Source organism: Patiria miniata, unplaced genomic scaffold (assembly GCF_015706575.1).
Source record: "Patiria miniata isolate m_02_andy unplaced genomic scaffold, ASM1570657v1 HiC_scaffold_24, whole genome shotgun sequence".
Taxonomy (NCBI): domain Eukaryota; kingdom Metazoa; phylum Echinodermata; class Asteroidea; order Valvatida; family Asterinidae; genus Patiria; species Patiria miniata.
Window position 1 is genome coordinate 16,237,875 of NW_024037063.1, and position 24,035 is coordinate 16,261,909.

Here is a 24,035-nt window from a genome sequence, read left to right on the forward strand (position 1 = left end):
GATAATTACCCGAGCCGGAGGCGAGGGTAATTATCAGCACCCAGACTCTAAGTGGTCTTAAACAGAGTGATAAATACCGACGGAGCACATATTTATTCCCATTCATAAATACCTTTTCGGTAAGAAAAAATCATATAATTCGTTCAAAACATCCCGATTTTGTTCAACAAATTCACTTTATGCTTTTTGAAACATCCCTCTTGCAAATTAATGGAGTATTCAGCTGGCGAGTAAGATGTAAACAACCCTTTTATGGAGATTGACGCGCGCGTATCATGTTCTGCGCGATGTCGCGCAGAACGCACCTGGCGCGTTGCGTTTTGAATTTAGAACTTTAAAATTCTGATTCCCTGGTAGTGTTGCGCATGCCTACGTGAGGATTGTGAACGTTCAACCAATGAAACGATAAGAGGCACTGGATTTTTAGGAGTCCACATTTTATTGTGACACTGGAAAAGTGTTTAAGACCAGCTAGCCATGTCTTTATCATCCGTTTAAGACCGGCCACGTGACGGGCTCTCGACCAATAGGAATGCGTAAACTGTCTTAGGTATTTATGAATGAACAACAAAAAAACGACGATCAGTCAGCAGCTCCCACGAATATCATCTTGAAAATGTGTCCACATGGGATTTCAAAATGTCAGACGTGTTGTTTTGTATGCATTATGTACCTGCTCTGGGCAAGGTTATAAATATATGCATTACACAGTTCATAACCTCGTTTTTGTAAAAATAAATACATTGGGCAATATTGATAATTCACCAAATAATGGGTGAAGTTTAATTTGACCTTACATGTACATATGTACAAATAATTATGTGTGTATATATCAGTACAAATTGATGTTATTGTGACTTTTAATTTTGGATCGTGTTCAATCATACCTGTTTCTGTATTATGGAGTTTAGTCTTCTCTGCATCCTCACTAAATTCCTCTGTTCTCTTCTGATGAACTGGGCCTTGCTGATGACATGTAGTGAAAGGTTCAGCAGAGAGTGCAGCAACTGTGTCATCTCTGAAGTCGCACTTTAACTGGTTACAATCCACAGTGCATATCTTTGGTGATGACTGACAGACTACAGGTGATAATTTCACATTTGTAGTACAAGGCAAACTTTGGAAACATTCTTGTCCATTGACTGCACCTTCTTGATAGTGGTCTTGATGGGTCAAGAGTTCCATTGATGTACTGGTACTAACATTTGTCTCAAAATCAGGACTATGTTGATGCCTACATGCTGATGGAGATTGCCTATCTGAGATAAAACTGCTGGCACTATGGGGTGGAGTGTTTTCGGAGGACGCCTTTTCCAACTGAAATGTACAACAAATTAAATTTTGTGTGGTAAAAGCAATGGGCATATAAAGTGTAAGAAACACAACCAAAGATTAAAACAGTTGTCACATTACACCACAGAGCTATATTAAATTACTAGAGCGCTAACTCGATGTACAAAGAGATGCCTGATGGGCACATCCATGTTTGTGCACAAACCCATGGAAAACTCAAACTTTAGTAAGGCGCTTTTGTACGGCTATTTGCATATCTGCATTTGTATTCCATACCGGTGCGTCATCGAAGCCTACACGCCTAAAACCGAAACGCTTGATCAGCAAATGACCATTTCATTTTGCTCTACGCAAACAGCGCAACGTGTGCGCGTCGCTCCGCTGCAGATTCTTTTCACCGTGACGTTTTTTGAACCGTCATGACGCGCTTAAGTTGTTTGCGTATCTTTTACTTGCGCGTTGCATTTAGAGTACACTTTTAAATTCAATCCATCTATTTTGATTGTGTACTACAAACACGCTCATAAATTCAAAATGTCTGCGCCCAGAGCGGCTTCAAAGTGTCTCCGCGCTCAAAAATGAGGAGTTACCGCTCTAGTTATTTAATATATCTCTATGCATTACACATATCTCCATAATATACTGATTAATATTTCACAACATCCCACATTCAAATAATTATGAAACAATCCTGATATTCAAATGCATACATGTAGCTCCATACATGGGTGTATGGAATTCATACAATTCCCCTTTCCCCCCCCCCCCTCCCCCCCCCCCCCTGTAATTTCTGGAATGTGGTATTTGGTATCAGACGGTTTTAGGGTTGTTTGATTTAAATCATTTGAGTATAATAATCACTTGGAATACAAAAAAAATCACACAAACAAATCAAACGTCATGTAAAGGTAAAAACATCACATGGCAGATAAGCGATTCTAATGAATTTTAACCCAATTTTCAGCACTATGTTATCTTGTTGATTATTCCATCCAGTATGCTCTCCTGGTGGTTGATACAAGTATTTTAATTGATCTGAACTGTCCTCTTGTCACCGGGTACTCTTGGTGGTTTATTGGTTATAAAATGTGCTCTATAATGCAAGGATGGGAATCCCACCCGAGAAGAATCCATGTGGATAATTGTTTCTCCACACAACAGGGGAAGCTATGACTATACAGTGCTTTAATATCACACATAGGTTTTAGGATAAAATGCTAAACATGTATTTATTTCAAATGTTTTCATTACTATTACTATTTGCCCTAAATACCGGTATCTGTTCTTTTGTTCAACTTTTCAGTTGATGGAGTGCGGAGATATTTAACCAAAAACTTAAAAATCTGGCGTTTTTACCCCAGTTTACCCTATAGTTTACCTCCTCGATAACACCAACACGTAAAAATCACGTATCATGTTGGATACAAATATCTGTTGCTTCGGAGTGACACTGTGATTGGGTAAATTTAGTTGTGGAGGCAAACCAGTCAGTTGCAATGGCACTCCTTCTGACAACCAAGAAATAACAGTGTCCGCAGCACCAATATCCCTCCAACGCGAAATGTGACTTGACAATGTCCTAAAATAACACACTAACAGTATCGTTTGGGCATAAGAAAAAATGAACTTGTGAACACAGACTGGCTGTAGGCAATTACACATGTGTACAATGTAATAACCAACTTAATGAAGAGTCCCAGGGTTCACAGTCGGCCGTATCTGTGTGATCACGATAGTCTGTGTTCTGGTATCCTCTGCCTCCAAAATTTCTGCCGTAGAAAGAGTGATACCCATCGCCCCTGGAGAAAGAGCAATACCTATCACCATGTCTACGAGAATTTGGAGTACGCCAGCCGTATCCTCGAGGCCTGGAGTTGTTACCAGGACCGCCTGTGTTTGCCTGTGCACTGGCCAGCTGAGCTGCGCTCTTCAGGGTCTTTATGCTCTAACTTGAGAAGGAGCTTGTGTTTTTCTGCAGTGTGCGGAAAATCTTTGCCATGTTGTCATCGAACTGACCCTTTACAAGGATGGTCTGATAATCTTCCTGTAGAAATCTGATGTGTGCAAACTGGACAGCTAAAAAGTGCGGCCCAATCCCCCTCGTAAGGTTCAGAGTTAGCTTTTGAAAGGACAGTCCACAGCTTCAGGTTATTCTCCACATACCGGGCTGACTTGACAATAGAACTACACCAAGATTGGTCCGGCCATTTGACGCTAGACTTTGAGTCGTTAAGCTTTAGGTCGCCTGGCAACTTTACCTTCTGCAGAGAGTTCTTAACCCTAACCGAACTCAACCCATCAAAGCCCAACAGCAGGTTTTGTTGAAATATGCTGGGATAGATACTGTACCCCTAAACTGATGGTCTTTTACATTGGGTTTGGCATACCAGTACCTCCAGAAACTAAGTCCAACAGTGAGTGTGTATGATTTCCCATGTGGGTGTTGGAATTTGCCAGAATGAGTATGGTTCCCAGTAAATTATGCTAGGGAGTTAGGGTTAATAGATTTGTTCATTGTTCATTTATTTTCCACAGTGTCACATTTTTTAATTATAGTAATTAATACAAAAAGGTTCTTTATAGACAGATAGTGAGACTGTAGAGGAACCTACTAAGAAGCTAAGCTTGTAATCGTAGGCCCCTTGTATACAAATTTAAAGTTGCTTTTAATACATAAAACACAGGACAAACAATAGAAAAGGACAATACACAAACTTTACATGCCAGTTAACAAGCAGGATAAGATTTGTAGCACGAGCAATCTCGAAGTTAATGGGTTACACGGGACCACAATAATTATACAACAGGGTCGATTTATATTTCTGTTTGAAAGTAGACAAATACAGATGTTTTCAGGTTCTCGGTGGAAGAAATAGAGTGGAAGTCTGCTTGTATAATATAAGTGGCCTGACTGGCACCAGAACTGAGGGGTGCCTTTACATCCGCATCACTTGTGTTGGAAGCGCCACCATCTTGGACCACATCATGGGTCAAATCTTGTGCATGGTTTTGCATCACTGGCTGCTCCTCAGCACACTGTTTTTCCAATTCAGAGACACAATCAGCAATCTCTGTCTGGCTAACACATAAACTATTCAGCTATTGAACAATATTGTCCAGTTTCTGGGTAAATATTTCTTTGAAATTGTTGCGGCATGTTTGCCAATGTGATCTGTCAACGAAGATGCACCAAACAAGATAACCTGATGTCTGCACCCTCATGTGCTTGCTGACAGAAAGGCATTGAATTGATGCACAGTAGATTTTCCCTGACTACAGACAACTATTTCATTCAACACTGCCCACTTAGCTTAAAAATATTTTTGTCAGGACAAAGGATCACAAAATTTAACCTTTCCAGTACAACCAATTAGTTTGCTTTTTAAAAGGGAGCATTTTTTAGGGTATGATAAATTTATGTATACATTTTATGTTTTGCCCCCATACAAGTTATTTCTGGATTGATGAAGTCATCAGTTAAAAGGGGGATAAAGAATACAGATTTAGTTAGGAGAGGATGTTAATTACAAAGTTAAAATAACGTATGAAAATAGGGCTGAGTCAATTCGAATTATTGACTATTTGAATATTCGACCTTCCATTTGGTCGAATATTCAAAATATTTGGTTATTTGGCCATTCCAAATTCCCACAAAAGCAGAAATATGACATACATACATGTACATACATGTAGTTAACACACACGTATGCACATCAACATGCCATACATGATTTCTTCACAGGTAAGTTAGGTATACAAAAACAAACAGTAGTTTTTGAGTCATCAGTAATTTGAAGATTAATAATCACCAGAGAAGCTAGAGTGAAGGATTCCTTGTTTGCATGGGGGACGTATTAAGCCATGAACCCCAAACACGGCGAGTGGCGTCAGCTATTGTGACTCTCCGATGCTTAACTTGCAAAAAGGAATCAAGAATAAATGTAACTTGAAGCTTCTTGAAGTCTACAAAACGGTGTACTTTCTAGTCACAGTATTGAGGATAAAAAAATCACTTTTATAGTAATAACTCTCACTTTTGTCACCAAGATTTGAGGAAATGATTTTATATCATTTTAAATAAACTTATTCTCAACAACAAACAACTCCAAGAACAAAACCTATGATATTTAATGTCTTTAATCATGGGTCTTTGAAGTATTAATGAATATTTAAATTTATGCAAATATGGGCGTGGGTACAGTTTGGAGACCGGCATACACACGCCCCAGCTTGACACGTGTAAAGGAGTAATCCCTTGTTTGCACACATATTATAAGCTGTGAACCCCAAACACGAGGGGTGACATTTCAGCAACCCACCTAAAGAAAAAAAATCACCAGCTGATAGGCTCCGGCGGCGCATTGTTGGCGGGTTAATTAGGGCACAGGTGCGCTGACCTGGTTCTTAGTCTGGCTAAGTGCGTGCTCTGGAGATAACTTTCTAATAAATAGGCCACTAAAAGGTATGGATATTCCGACTTGTACAATTTTGATACATTTTATCTAGCTGTGGTTTTCTATGCTGGGAATCAGGGGTACGGTGCAGCGAGTTGACCGCAAAGTCTGTTTGGCGAAATAAATAAGAGCTATTTTGAGTTGAAATCCTCTCTGTTGTCTGCCCTTTTTCTTGCGTTTTGCTCGACCTGTAGGACAAGAGCCAGAGGTTCCCACTATTATCGCTGAAAATATTATCACTGAACTAGTTTTGAAACTATATGTATGTTTTATTTGTATTGTGCAAATATTGGGTGCAATTAGCAGACTAATCCGGTGAACAAAGCTGACAGACAGCAAACGAAAATGTGTTCGATAAACACGTGCTATGATCAGTTGAGAGAAATATAATTACGGAGGGCATTGAGGCGAACATCGAACATCCATAATAAATTTACCCCTAAAAGTAAACATGAAATTCTTTTAGGAAAATCCCAGAGTCCGTAACGTAAATGAACCAAGGTTTTCAAAACGTTTTAATGTAATGTTGGGGTTCATGACAAGTGCTGTGGGCAGCATATAATAATAATAATTAATAATAATTTGGGAGGCTAATCATCCTTACTCGCAGCTGGTATGCTGAATTGCGAAGGACGTGGCTACAACGTGGTCGGGTCGCTGGCACGTGAAGGCGCCTATGGCTGCCGGCCACATCGACCCATATATGACCACGGAGCACAGCCTGAGATCGAAAGTGTTTGATTTTTCCGGATGGAGGAAAACCGGAGGGCCCGGAGAAAAACCCACGTGGCACAGGAGAGAACCAACGCACAACTTTACTCACATGCGATCCGCGGCCAGGATTCGAACCGTGGTCACCTTGGTGAGAGGCAAGCGCTTTACGCACAAGCCACCCATGCCACCATATTGCGTGCAAGGGTATTCCTTACGTGATTCGACAGATTGAACAGGCGATGGAAAACTTTTGGGGGAACTGGCTGTATCAGTGTAATGTATCGCTTCATGTACGAGCAGTACGTCCTCAAAATAAGTACATGAAAACGGAAAATACATAGGCCCACACAGAAAACAGAAATCAAGTTCTTTGAATGTTCTTTGAATGAAACTGCAGAGGTTTTCTACATCGATGTTTGCATGCCATTTTCACGATGTCAATTTCAACCTAGGCCACATACTTTTCCGGTCCTTTCTTCATTACTTAACCAGTCTACCATTGCTGCACACATGTACACGTAGCACCAACGCGAGGGGAAACTTGCCAGGATCGGGGAAAACAGCGGCGGTTTTCTTTTGAAAATAGAGATTGTAAGTAGGACAACAACAAGATTCTTTGGCCAACCAAAGATCCACAAACCGGACAAACCACTCCGACCTATTGTGTCGTCAAGAGGTTCCCCAACCTACAACCTCGCACAACACTTAACAAAGCTCCTACACCCACTCGTGGGAAAAACGCCTCACCATGTACCCAATTCAGCAGGGTTCATCAACACCATAAAGGGAATTAAATTACAATCCGCAGACATGCTAGTGAGTTTTGATGTCAAATCTTTATTCACTAATGTACCGACTGAAGAAGCATGCCTCGTAACCAAGTCGATACTCGAACAAGATGGCACACTCACGGAAAGAACCAGCTTAACGCCAGATCAAATCTATGATCTTCTCCTGACTTGCGTAAAGTCTACGTACTTCCAATGGAGAGACAATTACTATCAACAGGCTTCAGGCACTCCTATGGGGTCTCCAATTTCCCCAGTCCTGGCTAACATCTTCATGGAAGATTTCGAGAAAAAACTTGGGCAACAGCTCAATTCCAACCCAAGTTATGGCTTCGATACGTAGATGATACATTCATCATATGGCCACATGGCCCAGACAAGCTCGATGGTTTCCTCCGCCATCTCAACCAACAACACCCGAGTATACAATTCACCATGGAAACTGAGACATCCGATTCATTGCCTTTCCTTGATGTACTCATTTCCAAACGGGCCGATGGTTCACTTGGACACTCTGTGTACAGGAAACCTACACATACAGACCGATACCTCAATGCTCGTTCATTCCACCCACCATCAGTGAAAACCTCGGTGAACCGCACCCTACTTCGAAGGGCACATATCATCAGTGATGATGAACACCTACAATCCGAACTGAAGCACCTCAATAAAGTGCTAAGAGACAATGGGTACAGACCTAAGAATCACAGCCTCGCACCGGATTCGAGCATGTCTCAGACCCTGAACACACCCGATATGCCGGTTGCAGTCCTTCCGTATATTGGCCATGCATCACACAAGATCCAGCGAATCCTCCGTGAAGCCAATATTAAGGTCTACTACCGAACTCGCAATAAACTCGAAACAAAATTGTACACCCACAAAGACAAGCACAACCCGAGAAGTCAAGCAGGAGTTTACCGAATTCCTTGCTCATGTGGCAAAGTGTACATTGGCGAGACTGGCAGAGACCTCACTACCAGGCTTAAAGAACACATAGCTCACGGCCGCAGAGGGGAACTTGACAAATCGGCAATTGTCAAACACTCTGCTGATCTGGATCATGTTGTTGATTGGGAACAAGCGGAAATCATAGCCCCAGAGAAACACTGGTACACCCGTCGTATCAGAGAAGCTATTGAGATCCACAAACATGACACTGTCCCACAAGATATCGGCTACTTCATAAGCCACATATGGCATTCAGTTATTCCAAGTTGCAACACTCGTGGCTCACAGCCAACTGACACACCTGAGCGAGCAGGACGCTCAGCGGGCATCCCTCAACACAATGCCCAAGGCTCACACTCACAGCCAACTGACACAGTCGAGCGAGCAGGACGCTCAGCGGGCATCCCTCAACACAATGCCCATGGCTCACAGCCAACTGACACACCCGAGCAAGCAGGGCATGCCCAGCAAGCACTCCTAATCCTAACAAATCCTACTTAACGAGTAGCATCTCCAACTATCTTCAGTCTCCTGACGATGACTAGAGCAGGCTAGTCGAAACGTTGAGACCAAAGACAAGTTCTTTTAGAACTTACAGCAGGACTGTTCTTAACAGAACAAAAAACTACTTAGCAAAGTTGATAATAAGCAGGACAAGTTCTTCTCAGAACTAATATCTTCTAAGCAGTAGTTATTACCACATGGTGTTACCGCAAACCGAAACGATACCGATACCCCACCATGCAAAGCCTCAAATCTTATAACAAACAAAAATACGGACAATGGAAACGTTACTACTCAGGTTATGATATGAAAAGGTGTTAGGGAAGTGTTTTGTGAAGACATAAAAGACAAAATATTTTGTTTTATCTTGTCGGAAGCATCAGCAATTGGGGTTGTGGTCCGGTGTAAAAAAAAAAAATGGGTTGGCTGGGTTACTGCAAGCAGAAGTAATATATAAATGTATGGCATTACTGCTTGGCATATAGTATACATGTACAAGCTACTTTTATGGGGGTTTTTTGGCAACAACTTGAAACATAAGTTTGAGAATGCACTTTTGTTATTAAAAAATTTCCACATTTTTAATTCATTGTATTTCACCTCCGAATATTCTTATTCGAAAATAAATATTTGATAATCGATCGAATATTCGAATATTCGGCACAGCCCTAGATGAAAATATGGAAAACATAAATGTATGTATTAATAACAACTAACTTCAAGATTGATGACATCACAGCATTAGGGAACAAGGTCAACATATTAACAGATATCATTATATGGGCTACAAACATAGTCATAAGACAGGGATCAAAGCAAACTCTATTTGACGTGCAGCTAGAGGGCGCCCTTTTGGATGACGTCATCATGCTGTTGTTGTTTTGTGTCTGGCATTCCTCACTAGTTTCCAAAATTCATTAGTCTGTAGTAAAGTGCTTCTGCCTACGAGTTATATCTTAAGAAATACAATTGATCAAGGCACCATCTACAACCACAAGAAAAACAAACATGACACTCTACTTAGTTCAAAAGATACTGGTATAGCTCAAAGCTAACTATTTTGTCAAATTTGGCCTTAAATCACTTGTAATTTGATACCTGATGACTCAGAATTTTGTTTTTACATCTTCGGACGGGGGTTTGTAGTGATTGGACCAATAGCATGTTGAATATTCATGTTGAATAATAAACCAGCCAAGCATGTCAATCACAGGCGGTTCCCCACACGCTGCCTGCGATACGGCAGTCTTGTATGCAGTGTGAAACCGCAAGTCGTGTCCCTCTCTGATGTGTGGCTGACCCTGCGCTGCTAGAGCTCAAGACTCCCAAAGTACTGCTGTACTACAGGTTAAAGTTCATACCAGGCTTAATCAAAATCCAGTAAATCGTTTGGAAGAAAGTTGGTTCATTTTGATTTTGAGGCTTCTGTCTGTATTTCAAATTCACCTAGGAAGTAAGGGTCAAGCCAGCTCACGTACATGACAAAAAATGTTTATCAATGGGTGCTCTAAGTGGGAACATGATTGATCATTTTGTTTATAAGTGAAAGAAATTGGTCAATTTTTAAACGAAAATCGCTTGTATTAATTTGACAAAGAAAGAAACAAAGAAACAAAGATTTATTAGAACGATTTCAAACAGTGGTTGGTTGTGCCTGACCACTCAATTAAAAAAACAGATGGGAAAAGCAATATATTATAAATCAAGTAAATCCTATGGGTTGGCCATTTGTGCGAGGGGAGGTACATGTACCTTCAGAGGGTGGAATCCTGGACTTATGTTTGCCAGTGGAACAGTCCGGAAGTTGCAAGAGAGTTCTTATCATGACTGGAATATCTTGATTGGCGACCTCTGAGACCGGGAGCTTGGTGTTAAGGATGGTAGGGAAGTAGACTGGATCAGTGGAGCGATCGGGCTGACCAGTTGAAGTACCATAGCGGGAACGGCACCATTATGCTGGGCCAAGCCAAGGAGGGCCAAGTCAGCGGTCAGTCCGGCAGCCATGGTGGAAAGGGACCGTGCCCAGTGCTGACAGCAACGGGCAAGGCACAGCCAAGTCAGCGGCCCCAATATTTTGTAAAGACTGCCTTTTTCCATTCAAATGCCCTTTTTTTTCAACGGGCTTACCCCCCCCCCCCCCAAATAATTTGTAAAGAGTGCCTTTTTTTTTTAAGAAGTGCCTTCTTTTCTGAACAAGTGCCCTTTTAAAACAAGAAGTGGTGCCCTTTTTTGTGGCATCTGCCGTTTTGGGTGCCTTTTCCAGAATTTCACACATGTATCGCCCTGAAAAGCACCATAAGCATCAAAGCCCTTTGTGTGCAGAAAAAAACCTGTCTACATTTCACAACGGTTACCAAGTGCCCTTTTCAAAAATGTTTACCCCCCCCCCCAATAAAAATGATAGTTCTACGCCCCTGTAATATAACAGATAATGGTACCCTTTGGGAAAAATTCCTATAGACTTCAACAAAACTTTGTTCCAACTTTCCTGACCCCTAACCAGGGTTGGCTGATTTGAATCACATTGATTTATCATTGATGTAAATCACGATTTAAATCAAATATTGAAATCACTTTTTTGTAAAATGTGAATTTTGGCAAAATAAATTCATTGAGGGTCATTTTTATCATTTAAATCAACTGATTCCACCTAATTACAAAGTGTAAGATGTTGTTAACACATTTAAACACCCCGTACGTACCGTTACTTCATCAGCATCGACTCAACTTACCATGCTTATGGTTAGGTTTTGCATAATTCTGCAAAATCATTGTTTTGATTTCTTGACTTTAAACAAAACAATAAACTTTGAACAAAACCCGAGTTTAAAGGTTTTGTTCGAAGTTTGAGTTTTAAAGACAGCATAATAATCATTCCTTGATCTGTTTACAGCAATAAAGTGAACAACTGTGCTGGTGTACGCATACCTGAACCATCTAAGGTATATATTACAGTCCCAATTGATCCATCTTATTCCTAATGTTTCTCCATACAAATTTACATTGAGATTTATATAATATCTTTTAAAGATCTATGCAAGGCCTGATTTCTATATTCAACCTTGTATGAAGGACCATCAATCAATAAATAATAAATTACAATCAGTGCTACCTGTTATTAGCAGCATTTTAATGAAATATACATGCCCATGGAGAACTGTACTTTTTTTTGTATGTCAATTCAATTGTCAAACCATACATGTAAATCACATTTTCCATTCATACCCACACACAATGAACATGTATCTCAGCTGTATGCTATGCACCTTTAAAGAGTCTTCAGTATTAATGTACCATTGAACCAATGAGGTACACTACATGTGTACATGTAGATGAAATCGTGCGATTTTTTTATCACTGATTCCATACATTTTTTCCAATTTTTTTTATCAATTTATGGAGTTTTGTGGGTGATGGGTATTATTGGAACCTGTAAACTCCTTTGTGATGGGTGTAAGTTTGCATTTGGAGATTTAGACACATTTGATCAATGTTTTGAAAGTTAAAAAAAATCAAATAAATCCGATTTAAATAAAAATTACAAAATTACGAGTACGTGAAGAGTACTTTTTTTTTCGAGTACTTATGATCGAGTATGGGCCAAGTACTTATTGGTACTCGAGTTGTACTCGAGTTCGAGTTCGAGTACTCTAACACTGCCACACAGTAGATGGTACACAAACTTCAACAATTTTGTCAGCGAGTTCCCGCAAATTGCTCAATGGGCATTGTTTGAGATGTAAATGCTAGGATATGTTGAGCGTTTGTCAGCAATCACTGAAAAAATGTTTTAAACAAACTTCTAAGGCCTACATGTTTATCTACAGAACTAATGGTCCGATTTGGATGTACATTGTAACTTGGTACCAGTATGTTCATGTGGTATAGATAAAAATTTAACTGATATCATGATGACGTCATCATGTGTGCACATTAACCAGTTCACGCCAGAGGATGTGTATACAAACACAAACGTTTTTTTCGAAAGTCAGATCAGATGAGTGAAAAACCCGCAACGAGCAAGCCGGAAAACCACAGCCAGAGACTGAGGCAGGAAATATGATGCAACCAGACATCCAAGGGTGATGGCTTTTGTCATGGATGATGCTCGAATATTTTCCTTAATTTCTTTCTGTATATAACCCCTTCCCTATAAACCTGTATATATAGTTTGTCTTTTTTTATGCCTATTCAACACAGGTAAAGAACAATACCTACATGCACATGAGTTTAACTATAGCCAGCAAGCTGAAGAAATCAGTCAACCATGAAAATGAAGATTCAATTTTCATCCACAAACAATTCAAATCCCTGATTTAGTTAAATTTGCCACTCTCCAAGCCTCTTAGTTAGACTTCCTCGAGGTTCTGAAGAGACCAAGTACCAAGTACCAAGTACCCAAGAATATGTATGTTTGAATTTAAATAAAGCTGTGGAAAATCTTGTCATTTATTGTGTTTATTGTCCGAGTCTAGTTTGATTAACAATTGTGCCGTAGTCATGTGATATAAGAAATGAGTATCCCCACGAAACAGAAATCCAGATATTGTCGATCGCTAGCAACATGAAATTTTGTGCTGCGTAAAGCAAAATTTGTGAGACCAGGATCGGTCGTGAGACATCAGAGATCCAGGCTATCAAGACCCCATCTGACTGTAAGTATAGTCATTTGTGTGTATATATTCTGATTTACGATGAATTAAAGATTATTTTGAGTTTGCATTAATTACCTGGATTTGATCGAAGTATAGTCTGGTGACTTTTAATTCTCTACTTTTGAATATGGATGAGTGGATGAATTAATTATAATTATCCACGTTAGTGGAAATTATCATTTGATTAAGATTTTAGAGAGCCAGAGTAATTATTGACACATTGGAATCCTTTTAAGAAATATGAAGTTTTATGATTTGTTTATTGGTTTACCAATTATGATAGGAATTGGAAGATGTGTGTGCACTGGTTTATTAGAGATAACCAAAGATAATCGATGATGCCATCCACTTTAAAAAAAAAATTAATAAAATAAAAAATAAACAAAAAATAAAGCTAAAAAGAATGTTGCTATCCACTTTTTGGATTATGAAAAAGCTTGTACACGTACTATAGATGTCTTGAAAATACAGATACCAGTACTTACCACAAATCTAAATTCAGACTTTGGTTGTTGTTTGTGCATGCCAGGTTGAATTCTAATTCCTTGAGTGTGCCCAAAGGTCAATGTGTCACCCTCTGTAAGTCTCACCTTGCCAACAATCTGTTATTTGAATAAAAAGTCTTTGCTTTACAATCATTTCAGTGATAAGTGACATATGAAACTGAATAAAAACACTTGTGAGGGACCCAGCATGACCATGAATACAACTATGGGCATCGCCAGGACAAAGGGGGACAAAGCACATTTTCTCCCCAAAATCCCTGTACTTTTCCAGCACATCCTCAATTTATCATTTTAAGAGGGTGGGCAGGGACATTCCCCCCCCCCCCCAACACTGCTGTTCAAGAGGCTCACAGCGCGACATTAGGTTCATGGGTATTCACCGGTTTTTCCAGGCTGTGCCATAAAATGAATATCATGAGCTCGTTCATAAAAATAAATCGCTGAGAACGGCCTTCCAAAAACTGCTGACGCACGCAATATTTAGTGAGGCCATAAGATTTGCCCCATAGTTGGTTAAGAAATAAATAACTTTAGCATCTTCATCGAAGAGTTTAAATGCAATGTCGTTATTTTCACAAAATAAGAAAAAACTAAGGCCTCTTGTGCTGAACGAAAGCCAGCCTGTTCTTTCAATAAAATTAATGAAAAACTACTTTGTCTTTCCTAAAATGAAGGAATTCCCCTAGATTTTCATGAGCAGTTGTGCCGATAGATCGCATTTTTATAAGCAATACATGTACAGCCATATGGTTGCGAAGGGCGATTTCTAAAGGTTATGTAACACTTTACTTTGAATGAAACTACATGTACACAGACATGTTTACATTGGTGGTTGAAATCTTTGAAAATAAATTTCTCCCGTTTGGAAGAACGTATCTTCATGCAACTTTCAGGATTTATTTTCCCTACATGTATAAAGCCCGATTCATACTCCACGCGAATGCGAAGCGAATTTGACGTCATGAAACGTTTGCTGTGAAATTCGCCTGAGTTGAAATGTGCTCAACTTTCACCAATTCGCAGCACGAATACTTGACACGACGTCACAAATTCGCGTTCACTTTTGTGCCGAGTATGAACCTAGCTTAATGATCCAAGTATGTGCTAAAAGTCGTTGTGATGTGTTCATTACTTTCTTTGAAATTGGAAATTGTAACACTGGCGTGCACAACATCTATCAATCTTTTCAAGCCTCACGAATATTAATGAGGTTCCTACCATCTCGGTGTGCAGTAAACAATTGCATAAAAGCCTCCTTCACAAGTTGTTAATTAACACATGTATATCACCCTTTCTGAAGGCTTCCATTGGTTGATACCGAGACCCACGCCATGTCACGCTGAGTGAAGCTAATGAATATGCTAATATGCCCTTAATTATTGTGTGCCGGGCCGAAATCGGTCAGCCGTAGCACCTACAACGCTTTGCTGAAGAATGCACATGGGTTGGGTAGGCAAACAGTTATTTTGATCGTCTTCGAAATTGTCCTGAGAGATGGTTGAAAGTGTAACACTAGCGTCCGAAACAACAGATAAAGCTGAAATTCGGAATATACTTAGATGATTTAAGTGTTCAACTACTCGTGAAATAACGACTTGGGTAAATTCCTAGAAATTGGGATAAATAAATACATATGGGGAACTTTTCTAACGATTTCTTCCAGACTTGAAGGTCAGCTTTGACAGTAACCAGTATTGACGTTTCGTCATTGATAACAGTGATTTTTTCACTAACATGAAGTTTAAAAATTTCTTCTTCAGTTAGAATGTAACATTTTAATCATATCGAGCAAATTTTTCTGCGAAACACAACGTTTGAAGGCCATGTTTTGGGAGGTTCACGAATTTCAATGCTCTGTTACAACGTCTTAGTACGTAATCGGATTAGCTTTCCTTGACAATGACCAACACTTTGCCGTAGCAACCCTATGGCTGTGTACATGTACATTATTGGTCATGCACATATGTAAACAACCAGTACATTTATGGATTTTGTACACCTGTTAATTTGTTTGGGCACTTAAGAGTGCATTATGTTAAGATGAAACCACTACAGAGGAAATCAACACTTTTTTAGAAAATAAAACGCAGAATCTCCAACATTTGTATATTGTATTTCATTTAATAATCACAGCATTTAAATTATTAAAAAAATTAACACAAATAATATGTGAATGAAATTCAAATTATAGTTCATGATTGCCCATCTCTCTGACATTCTTGCAATCCATACATCAGATTGTAGTATTCAGAAGTCCTTTCAATGACATGAACAATTACCACTTTTAAAAAAAAATTGTTTATTAAAATAATTTTTATTAAATCCACTCATCCATTTTAAATTTGCCAGCATGTTCAGCTAAATAGACGCTAGGTTCAGCAGGCAGGATTTGGGGTTGGGGGGTTGGGGAGTTGGAGATGGTAGTGGTGGGGCAGAGGAGAAACGTTGTTTGGTTTTGTTTTTTCAAAGACGATTTAAATCAGATTTTTTAAATTTAAAACATGATTTAAATCAGCCAACCCTGGTTTCCTTTACCTTCGATTTGTTTTAATTTATTTTTAAATTTTCTTAGAAGGGGGTGGGGAGGCGAGCAAAAAACCCAAACTTACGGGGGGGGGGGGGGGCTATTATTATTATTGTTATTTCTATTAGGCCATGTGTGTTCAGCGAGTACCACTCGACAAACCAAGCACTGAGGTCAACAGACAGACACTTCAGAGTCTCACCAAACTCCTAAAGGGTCATTTGTCAGACATTAGTGCCCAGACATCTGATGTTCAAGTACAACATATGCTGAAAACAGCCTCAAAGAAGACACTTCAAGATCTACTTGGGAAGCTCAACATGAGAACAGACATCACCCCTTTCTTAGAAAAAGGGCAGGTTGGCAAACTTCCACTTCCACAATAACCCTTTTGTAAAACTGCTTGATGATGTGCTGCAAGACATCAAAGTAATGCGGCAGGCCTACTTTTCAAACACTTTCATAGGCAATCATGTCCACAAGTGCCTCAAGGTAAGAAGGGGATATCCTCATTTTATGCACTTTTCTTTACAACAGAAAATGCCAAGTTGGCAAACTGACTTCTTTTGTTAAGTTTTCTTTGTTAAAGCCTAAACCGTTACATTTTGAATTCATTTGGTAAAACAGGATTCAAACACTGAGAAAATAACGTCAGCATTGAGTGATGGGAGTATCCAAGACTTGTCCTTGCTGATAGTATTGCACTGTGTTCAAGTTGTTCTCCATTTGCCACAGCATGTACAACAAAATGGAGTCCCTTGATGACTCTGCCATCACAAAACTCAGTAAGTCATTGTATGACTGTGCTTTTTATAATATTTATGATTAAGTTAAGCCTAAATTTCATGTGGTTGGCATTTATGTCATTGTTTACCTTCTGCCTTCTTATTTGCATCTATCAGGTGAGAAAATTCAGCAATTCCTGACTTTCTACCGGAGTGAATTTTCCAATGGTACATTCCCTCCCAAGATGCACATCTTGGAGGAGCATGTGATCCCCTTCATAGAGCAGATGAGGCATGGACTAGGGCTGATGGACCAGCAGGGAGGCGAGTCATTGCACGCTGCCTTCAATACTTTGAATCGGCGCTTCAATGGGGCAAAAAGCAGAAACCGTGATCAAGACTTGTATAAACTCAAGTTTCATGAGGGAGCACCACCTGAATGCGAGTCCTGCAATCACCAGCATCTGTCAGCAAACTGTCAAATCACAGAAAAAGAGAACAATCAGTCACTTAATCAGATGTTAAAATTCAGCCAATCTGTTACGAATAATCATTTCCTCTGTAAAACTGTAGGCTTCAACTGTCAAATTAAAAAAAAATCCTTTACATCAAAAAAAAATATTTCTTAATTAATAATGATGTGTAAAGAATGGGCAATTGAAAAAAGATCTGCATTTATTAAAGTTTGACATGTACACATACATGTATTTGTCAAAATCATTTGATATTATTTTAAAAAACCAAGAATTAAATATATTATATGAACTAATTTTTATATATGCGAAACCTAAATTATTATAATCATCATGCAAGGAAGACAATAAAAGAAGGTTCATGTTAGGCAAAAAAAAAAAATAGTCGGTCTCTGGTCAGCGCGCGCGTCGATTTTAATCATGCACGTCGATCTTTTTTTTTTCCAAAATGTTCCGCGGTAGCTCCAACAGCGCCCTCTATTTCTGCACCTCCTCAATTTGTTTTACCAAAGAGCACCAAGGAGAGGGAAATTGCACCAAGGAAAATGATCGAAAGCACCAAGGCAAATTATGGAGGACACCAATGTACATGAGGACACCAAAAAAGCAAAATAGTACCCCACCTTGTCTGTACAATCCAAGCTTGAAGAAGAAAAAAAAAAAGCAAAAAAAAAAAAGAAAAGCCGCGTCGCCACGTCAATTCCGGAACTTTGGTCTGACCTGATTCTTTTGGGGGGGGCCTTAGGCCAAAAAAAAAGTCTCTGGTTTCTGGTATGGAGCTTGCCCAAAAAGTGGTGCGGCGATGCGGCTTTTCTTTTTTTTTTACCTGATTGTTTTGCTTCAAATGTCGGCTGATGACTGCAAATGGTGCCCGACTAAACTTAGTGCAAATATATGGGAGTCCAGAGAGGTCACGTAAAGCTTATTCTCGACCACAACCCAATCTAAAAACACGTTAAAATTGTGCAGCAGCAGGATTCCAGTCAAACCCGTGAGTTTGGCGGTTTTGAGACATCATCTTTCATTGAAAAAAAAACTTTTTCATTTTGCCGACGCGCATGGTTACGGCGAGGCGCGCGCATACCAGAAACCGGAGACTTTTTTTTTTTGGCCTTAATGCCAACTTTATCTGATAGTTTCCCTGATGGTTTGTTTACATACATGCATGTAGGTCATGCATTGGTCTACTTGTCCAATAGCCAGATATGTGGCACCATTGGGGTTTGCTCTCACACATCTGCTGCGATGATATTCTCCATTAACTAGGGTTTGTAAAGAAATTTGCTCAATTTGAAGTTTACTTACCCCGGTGACCAAAAATTCCAAGAGAATTGAGCATTAATTTCGTTCCGACTGAGTCACCAAGAAGCATCACAATCAACGGCGATTATTCGTAAGTGTTTTTTTTTCACTGAACTCCTTGCCAGAAAGTTTGAAATCCTATCCAATGATAAATTTCAGCCCCTCTTCTGCAGCTTGATTATTATTGCAAAACTCAACGCATACCTTTCATAAAAAACTGCCACTGCAGTGAAATGCCGACCTCCAGTGACCTAAAGCATGGACATTTGCAGAAACCTGATGTCGCCCTGAAAACAGCGGTGCCAACCCATTAAATTAACAGCAATATGACTTCGCGACTCTTTTTTTTCTTTGTTTTCTTCCTTTTTTCCCTTTTTTTTTTGGGGGGGGGGCGCACCCCTCTTGTCCCCCACAAGACGAACACACGAAGGTTGTATTCATGGGTGTCGGACACCCTTGAATACAACCTTCTTGTGTTCGTTGATCATACACAGAGGACTGCAAAAGTTGTCTTTATTAGAACATTGTAATACATGTACGGTAAGTGCAAAAATATACTTACTCAAAGCTCCATGTACCATTATGAGAGACTTGCAGCAGCAGCCCCCCCCCCCTCACAAACATATGAGAAGGGTGTACATACATGTACAACTTTGGGAAACCTTTGCACACCAGCCAATTAAAGAACCTTTTTGGATATGGTCATTAGCCCTGCCCACTTCCCTGATGGGCAACGATGACCAGTAATGTTATTGTCACCGACCAGCAATGTAATAAAAATCAACAAGTAATGTTATATTGACCAATAGTGTAATACCAACCACTAATGTAATATCGACCAGTAATGTAATGATTTCTGCCAGTAACGTATCAAATGAAGCGACCAGTAATGTAATGAAATTGACCAGTAATGTAATGTGGAAAATTTTAGGGAACTAAAGTTTTGTGCTATTAATGTCTGGTTTTTGAGTGAGTTGGCACACTCCAGCAACTGGTTTAGAGTAAAGTTTTCTTTCTCCTATCGGATAACTATTCTCCACAGCGTTCTTATTTGTTTTATGTATATTCACATTCCTATTTTTTGAGTGGCACAGCCCAACCACTGTTTGAAGTCGTGCTGACAAATCTTTAAGTTTCTTTCTTTTTCTTTTTTTATCGGCGGGTTTTCTCCTAAACAGTTTATGAACTTTCAACATATATCAACCTTCAACCCGAGTGGTGCATAATACTGTGACGTCATGTGTGTCAATTACAAGCAATTTTCGTTGAAAAAAATTCCAACCTTTTTTTCACTCATAACTCTTGAACAAAATCATCAATCATGTTCACACTTTGTTTTCACATAGACCATTAATTGATCAACTTTTTTCTCGTGTACGTGAACTTGCTTGACCTTTACTTCCGGGTCTACCAGAAGGTCACTCCTCATTAAAAGGGCTTCCATAATTTGTTTGTACTAACAGGCTTCCGTTTTAAAGTTACGTTCAATTTTCATTGCACTTCTGGTAACACCGCAAGTAAAAGTCAAATGACTTTGCGCCCGGAAATTCAAAAATTGCTTGAGGCAATGTCTAACCGATCACAAAAAATGAGAACGGTACTCCATTCATCAAAAGTTGAAGTTGAGAGTAATCTATCCAACTGTTCACATCTTTGGACCAGGGTTTAGGTTCATGCCAGTTTTTATCATCATCCCGTAAATTTTCTGTAAGAAATTTCATTTTAAACAAGTCAGGTGTGTTTACAAACACTAATGCCCCGCAACCGTGACTGTTCCAATGACACAACACCACTCTTCTAACATCAACTTACATGTACCGTACCTTGGTCACATGGAACGTTCATTGACAGCATTAGTGTCTTCTGTAGGTTTTATATGAATTAATCCCTATGATCTTAGAATAAACACAAGATTTCTATTGTTTTAACCACTGTGACCTTGACCCTTGACCTTTCAACCCCCAATGCAATAGACTTCTTCGGATTACCAAGAACAATCCACAAACCAAATTTGAAGTTCACATGTAAAGCATTTCTCAAGTTATCGCCCTGACAAAATTTCTATTGTTTTAGCCACTGTGACCTTGACCCTTGACCTTTCGGCCCCAAATGCAATAGGCTTCTTAGGATTACCAAGAACACACAAACCAAATTTGAAGTTCATATGTTAACTTTTTCTCAAGTTAATGTGCTGACAAGATTTATCCGGACACACACACCCAACCACACACGTGTGTAAATGCCGGCAATCGTGGACGCCCCATTGTCCCTAATTCTCTTTCCTTTGTTTGTACTCTAACTTTTTAGTGACAGCTCTCGTTGGTTTTGTTTACGATTTGAGATCGTGGACGTTCGGTCAATCGTGGACGTATTGTTTGCGCCCCAATTCTTTTGTCCTACGTCCACGATTGTCGGTGTTTACATACTCACACACACCCACCCACCCACCCACAGAAGGACAAGGCGGAAACAGTATGCCCCTTCGGCTTTGCCGCGGGGCATAAACAATTTTCAGTCTTATTTCTACATTTAGAATTCAAAATCGCTTGTAATTTGATACCATTATGACGTCAGAGTAATATGCATACCGGTACCTTTGGATCAGGGATGATGTTGGTTAAAAGTTACAAGTTAATACCGTAAACCAGAGTTGTAACGAGTCACTGATTTTTGTGATTCGAGTCGAGTCGAGTCATTTTAAAGAAGTGACTCAAGTTGAGTCGGGTCATTTTAAAGAAGTGACTCGTGTCGAGTCGAGTCATTAGGTCAAGAAGGTCGAGTTGAGTCGAGTCGAGTAGAGTCAAATATATAGCTCGAGTCAATTTGAGTCACGAATATTTGAACACTATACAATGAATAGGAAAGTGTGTTTAAAGGGAAGATACAACATTTGCAAACATCAAAAAACGAAATGATCAAAATATCTTACTGAATAGTTTGGGATTGACAGTCGAAAGCATCCTGTAAAATTGTGGCTCCTGGTGTTCTGACATTTTCAAGAAAACGTGCATTTTTCCAACGCTGGTCGGCCGACCAGCATTGGAGAAAACTGACTTTTTTTCAAAAAGTGCTCCTAATTGTTCATATTAAGTTATTCTGCATTTTCTTTGCAATTGATTACACACCTGTAAGGGGTACAAGTCTTCTAGACTGATTCTCTGACCTTGCAATCCTCCAAAGTCTATAAATTGCTCCGTTTCATCTTACCTGGGTCAGGGAACCAGACTTCAAAAACATGGTTGCTTTTCTTGGATTTTCCAGCATCTCCGAACCCAAAACGTGAAGCAAGTCAGTTTAACAATATTTGCTGTAACATACTTATCCTCCAAATCCATTTATTTCTGAAAATTGCAGCAAAAGCAAATGTTGTACATTCCCTTTAAAGTCCAGTTCCTGGATGGCATTTTGTGAGTTCTAGAACAATGAGATGGGAGTCTGTGACACGTATGTTTGTACATGACAAGCGGCTGCTGCATTGCAAATACTTTTTGCAATGTTTTGCTTTCATTTTTGGGACTCGAGTCTTATTAGCCTTCGCTCGAGTTGAGTCAAGTCTTTTGAAGAGGGACTCAAGTCGAGTCGAGTCATTTGCTCGCAGTGACTGGAGTCAAGTCAAGTCATTAACCCTTAGGGACTCGAATCAAATCGAGTCACCAAAAACCGTGACTCGAGTCGGATCACGATCATTACAACTCTGATGTAAACCATTGAGAAGAAATACTGTAAAGAAAGAAAAAAAGAAAGAAAAAAAGAAACAAGCAAAAAACAAAGCAGATTTATCAGAACAACTCTAATCAGTGCCCGACCACTCAACTAGAACAACTCTTCCCGATCACTCAAAAATAGGAATGTGGTGAATATAAATAAGTACATTGCGGGGAATAAGTGTCCAGAAGGAGCGAGAAAACTCTGTTTTAAACCAGGTACCGTAATTTTTGGAATATAAGCTGCGCGGCGTATAAGCCGCAGCACACAAAAAATCTGCAAATTAAGATTTGAAGTCAGCGTATAAGCCGGACCGGCGTATAAGCCGCACCAACGCAGCGGTTTCAATTTTGTACTTTTCAATTTACACTAAGAAAGCTATAACTAGAACGGCGAAGCCGCCATGGCTCGCTGTCGAAGGCGGGAAGGGAGGCTGAAGGTAGGGTTGGGGATGGGCATGATGGAAGGGGATCAGGATTCTCGTTGATGTGCCAGGGTGTAGGGGTCAGTTTTAAATGTCAACATAAAAAGTCAACAGATGACCTAATAAATACATGTGTATATAGGTTAGCCGTCACTGCATTATGGGGAAGTTTTCCATTGCTAGGGTAATTAGGACCCAGTTGTGGAGCATTTTTGCAGCCCCCACAGTGTCTTCAGGTCCCCATACTTGTATTACCATGGGAGAACTCTTGTGTAGTCCCCACAAATGCAGAACAACAATGGGTATACATGTACATGTAGACACAGCACCATCACCACATGCCCCAAACCTTAACCCATCCCCGACCCGCCCCCCCTCCCCGACCCCTACCCACACCCATCCCATCCTCCCCCTACCCATCCCAACCCCACCCAAACTCCAATCCTTATCTCCTTCCCCCACCCTCCCCTACCCCCTACACCCACTTACCTTATCCTCCCCTATCCCTCCTTACCCACCCCTACACATCCCCATCCTAACACCTACTCAAATCCCTATATCCAGCCTACCCCATTCCCCTACCGAGCCATACATCCCCACCCGACCCCAACTCCCTATATACTGCCCCCTCCCCTTACCCAACCCCTACACCCACCTACCCATCCCCAACCACCCCTACACATCCCCACCCCAACCCCTTCTCAAATCCCTATTTCCCTCCCCCTCCCCGACCCCCCCCCCAACCCCCTCCTACCTGTCTCCCCCTACCTGTCCCCACCCCACCCCTACATTTGTACACATCCCCACCCCACCCAAACGTAGTATTCCAACCCCTATCCCCAACCAACCCAACCCACCCCACCCCACCCTAGCTCCCCTACCCATCCCCCAACCCAACCCCCAACTCCAACCCCTATCCCCCACCCAACCCCATCCTCCCCTACCCCATCCCTACTCCAACCCCATAAAACCAAAAGATCAAACCAGAAGTACATGCACATCCCCAAAATGCATAGT

The 24,035-nt window shown here is 40.2% G+C and overlaps 1 protein-coding gene across 3 annotated transcripts in view; it reads right to left on the reverse strand.

The window, feature by feature from the left end:
* LOC119732019 overlaps positions 1–24,035 on the reverse strand; it is a 103,099-nt gene that overhangs the window by 64,686 nt on the left and 14,378 nt on the right. For 2 of the 3 annotated variants that reach the window (XM_038205385.1, XM_038205384.1), the window contains exons 3-4: positions 13,845–13,961; positions 888–1,317 (exon numbers count right to left, since the gene is read on the reverse strand). In XM_038205385.1, coding sequence (XP_038061313.1) covers positions 888–1,317; positions 13,845–13,961 — 547 coding nt within the window. Of the gene's footprint in view, positions 1–887; positions 1,318–13,844; positions 13,962–17,263; positions 17,590–24,035 lie in introns of all 3 variants that reach the window. The other variant, XM_038205386.1, reaches the window with a different exon arrangement.